The 3831-nt window shown below is 52.0% G+C and overlaps 1 protein-coding gene across 1 annotated transcript; it reads right to left on the bottom strand.

The window, feature by feature from the left end:
- Positions 1 to 463: 463 nt before the first annotated feature.
- Positions 464 to 3496, bottom strand: LOC101876538 (pinopsin). Its single transcript, XM_005142929.3, has 5 exons — positions 3151 to 3496; positions 2384 to 2566; positions 1723 to 1868; positions 1266 to 1505; positions 464 to 804 (listed from the first exon to the last, which is right to left on the bottom strand). Exons 1-5 carry the CDS (start codon positions 3494 to 3496, stop codon positions 664 to 666), a joined length of 1056 nt encoding a protein of 351 aa, XP_005142986.2. The 3' UTR covers positions 464 to 663.
- Between the last annotated feature and the right edge of the window lie 335 nt (positions 3497 to 3831).

Raw genomic sequence — 3831 nt, 5'->3', positions numbered from 1 at the left:
GTTAGCTTGCCATCAGTTACCACAGCATATGTGGTACTTGCCACAGGAGACGAAGTGCCAGCTGTAAATGCAGGAAGCTGTTTGCTGTCGCACACTCTATCAGCCAACAAAACCTGAGACCTTGTCCATATTTATTAATGTTTATTAACACAGTCTGCACTTAAAACATACCTGCTGGGTTTGTGCTAACTTCACAGTGTGACCTCAGCCTTCACTGTGGGATCGGGCAATGCAAACAGGGCTCAGTCTGCCTAGGGACAGTGAATGTGACCACTTTGGAGGTGGTATCACAGCTGGACCATGTGCAACCTCCCACTGGGGCTGAACAGCAACTTGGGATGTTTTGCATGGACTTAAAATTACTGTCCTTTGTTTCGTTCTCAAAAGACTCCTGATGCCCCAGGTGAGAGGCTGCAGGGCTGTTCCCTGGGAGAGCAAAGGAAGTTTGCAGTTTAAGCCATGACGGGGTGGCTCCTGTCCTACAAGAGGACAGCATCACGTCTGTCAGGGCAGCACCATGAGGGTTGCAGGCACCTTTCTAACCTCCAAGAGCCACTCATCTCCTGGGCATGTGGAGCAGCAACATCACAGGGACCTTCTCTGCCCATGCTGGACAAAGCTGAGCCCAGAGCTGACACTGGTGCAGGCAGGGTCTGGCAGCAGTTAGACAGGGGGGGATGGTGTCACCTTATTCTGCAGCCTGCCTGCAGCATCGCCTGCATGGGGGCCGGGGGCGGCCGGAGTTCTTCCCATGCCCCCAGGGTGGGCTCCACAGCAGAGTGTTCTCAGCAGGCAGCTCTGAAACTGGGCAGGGAGGGGACAGGTTATGTGTGGTGGCAGGAACCTGGTGTCTGCTTTGAGACCTGGAGGCAGAGGCTGAGGGGTGGACACTTTGGTGTCGTTTGGGTGAGATCTGTATCAGTTCCCAGCCCAACTCTTTGCTGGCCCTGGCAGTTTATTGACAATAAAAGTTTCATTCTGTTTGCTTTGTGTGTTAAATGAGCAGTTTGTGATCTAAAATTAAGTTGTCCAACCCCATAAAATCATGGAAGCAGAAAATGAGCTCTCATTTGGGCTCAGAGGCTGCTCCCTCCTTTTGCATTTTATTCCCCCAAACCTTGCAGCTTATACAGCAACTCCCAGAGCCTGCATCTACACTTCCAGGTAAGAGAGGTGGTTCCTCCTTATTTTATGAGGCCATTAAGTTGTTCTCCAGAAGCCCAAGTGAAGCTGTGGTTTCGCTAGTGAATTGTTTTCTCTCTCACCTGTTTGTTCATGAAGACGTAAATGATTGGGTTGTAAACTGTGGCTGTCTTGGAGAAGTAGGAGGGCAGGGATGCGAGAGCTGGCTGGATAGTGATGTCTTTATGGGTGGCCACCACCAGGGCAAACGTGGTGTAAGGCAGCCAGCAGATGAGGAAGGCCACCACCATCACGATCACCATGCGCGTCACCTCCCTCTCTGCCTGCTGTGTTGTGTCTGATTCCTGCTGCTGTGCTGCAGCCTGTGGGGAGTTTGGAAGAGAGATGCCTGTTAACAACTTCCAACAGCATTTGCACCCCTCAGGTACTCTGACATCAGCACCAGGAGATGGCAGCTCCATTGGCTGCTGCAAAAACCTGACATGAAGTTCATGGGATGATGTAGCCATGGGATGATGTAGCCTTACCATCAGTTTTGGGCCAGAAAACCATTAACTCGCCTGTACTGGCCATACTTACTGCCCGCAGGGTCATCAGCAGGTTGGCATAGGAGAAAAGGATCAAGCTGAGGGGCATCACAAAGCAGGTGACAAACAAGGCCAAGATGTAGCTGTTGTTGTTGCTGCCACCGGTGTACCAGTTGGGCCCACAGGAGGTTCTCAGACCTGGAACAAGTAAGTTTTGAAACAAGCCTAAACTGGGCATGGGCTTGGACAGGGTCTCAGTAACAGCCTTCAAAATAGCAAACACTGGTACTGCCCCTTGTATTGATGCTATTCAAGCACCTCTCGCTTTTCCATCCCCAGTGACCTGGAGATCAGCCACCACGTTTCTGGCTGGCTGCTTGCTGGGTGAGAGGAGGGTGATATGTTGTGATGCACACTGTTAGGCTGAGCCTCTCTGCAAGCAGGTTTGGGCTGGGTGTGTGCTGGGTGCTGCTCAGTGCACTCCAGCAGCCAGAGCAGCTTATGGCTCCAATGGCCATCAGACATGGAAGAGCAATTTAGTGTGTCAAGCAGTGGGTAACTGCTGCAGAACAGCCTCCGAGAGAGGATTATTGACTGCACAAGCAGGGGGTGTTAAATTCTAAATACCAGCACAGACACTCTCCACCTGCTCCGTGCTTGAAAACTATGCACAGGAGGACAACACTTTGGGGTCCAAAGCACATCTCCCCTACCTTCGGGCACGTAGCTGCTCCAGCCCATGAGCGGTGGGGTTGTCCAGAGCAGTGACCAGCTCCATGTGAAGGCACAGCCGCTGATGGCATGCCGGTGCTGGAACCGAAAGTCTCCCAGGGGTCTGCAGACCACAATGTACCGCTCAAAGGCCAGGATGGCCAAGGACCACAGCCCCACGATACCTGGGAGAGAAGGAGGGTTTGTGGCTTGGGAACAGGCTCTCCTCCCGCTCTCACTGCCTGTGCTGGGATGTGGCAGACAATGATTAAGAGCTGTTGAAGTCATAACAAGAAGTCAGATGGGTTTTGTTATGACAGGGATAGCTGGGAAGCTATTTCACCCTTAAAAATGAAGTTGGCAATTGGGTGTCTGTGGCGCATTGTGGTTACAACCAGTTTCTCCCCTAGAATGTCCCTGACAAAGGTTTTGTGCAGTTTCACGTTTCTGGTGCTCACAAAACCTCCTGTGTGCTGACACATCACCCAGCACCCTTGAAGCACATCCCACACGAGGACTCCTGCTGTGCCCAAGGGACATTTCCCTCCCTATAAAGACCAAGACAGAACAAGTGGTGACCTGGCACAGCCAATCTCTGTGACCCTTCCCTGCACTGAGGAATGTCTGAAAGACCCAAGTTTTACATTATGTATGGAAGTGTTGACTTCAGGAGATGCAGGAAGCTGATGAAACATTCCCTAAAGCTTCTTTACTAAACACAATAGCCCCAGCCAAAGACCACGACAGGTCTCGAGGATCATGCCTTTACCTGTCAGGGAGACCATGAAGCCCTCCAGCTCGCACAGCCGTTTGCCGAACACAAAGAAGCCATTGATGTTGTTGGAGAAGCTGACGGAGCTGCCGCAGAGAGTCACCAGCAGGTCAGCCACAGCCAGGTTCACCAGGATGTAGTTCAGGGGTGATCGGAGCTTCTTGTACCTGATGGAAACCACGATGACCAAGCTGTTCACAACCGAGGCGGAGACCACAACGAAGCCCATCAGCACGGCCACCGACAGGTAGGTGCTCCGTGGGGCCTGGTAGGGCCATTGGGGGCCATCAAAAGGCCCCGGGGTCCCGTTATTTGGGGGCTCCTGTGAGCTGTTGGAGTACATCGGTCTTATGGAGCAGTAGCACCGGTCCCCCTTATGCAGGTGATCCTCCCCAAAAGCAAAGCCTCTTTATAAAGCAGGAGGGACTGACGCACCCCAGAGGAGCTTTGCATTGAAATACCTTAAGCTTTTATTTAATCTGAAGGGTTTGGCCTCCCACCCCCCTTTTATAATCAGCTGTTTTTTTCTGGAGGGGATAAAAGGTGACTTAAAAATCTGATGACTGAATAGTGCATCATTTAATTGAGTAGATTGGTTTTCCTTCTGCTTCCCAGCTGCCTTCCCCATTAAGATGACCCCTGCCCAGCCCTGCATGGCCTCAGCAAGGCACAGGGTGT

Source organism: Melopsittacus undulatus, chromosome 13, assembly GCF_012275295.1.
Source record: "Melopsittacus undulatus isolate bMelUnd1 chromosome 13, bMelUnd1.mat.Z, whole genome shotgun sequence".
Taxonomy (NCBI): domain Eukaryota; kingdom Metazoa; phylum Chordata; class Aves; order Psittaciformes; family Psittaculidae; genus Melopsittacus; species Melopsittacus undulatus.
The sequence above is the reverse complement of the archived record's forward strand: the minus strand, read 5'-3'. Positions and strand labels throughout refer to the sequence as shown.

Bases quoted from the DNA above. Each gene is read 5' to 3' on its own strand.
- LOC101876538 (XM_005142929.3), bottom strand. From the start codon at position 3,496: ATGTACTCCAACAGCTCACAGGAGCCCCCAAATAACGGGACCCCGGGG. The intron at 2,567-3,150 runs GTAAAGGCATGA...CTTCTCTCCCAG, and splicing joins CTTCATGGTCTCCCTGACAG to GTATCGTGGGGCTGTGGTCC. The intron at 805-1,265 runs GTGAGAGAGAAA...CTCCCTGCCCAG, and splicing joins ACGTCTTCATGAACAAACAG to TTTCAGAGCTGCCTGCTGAG.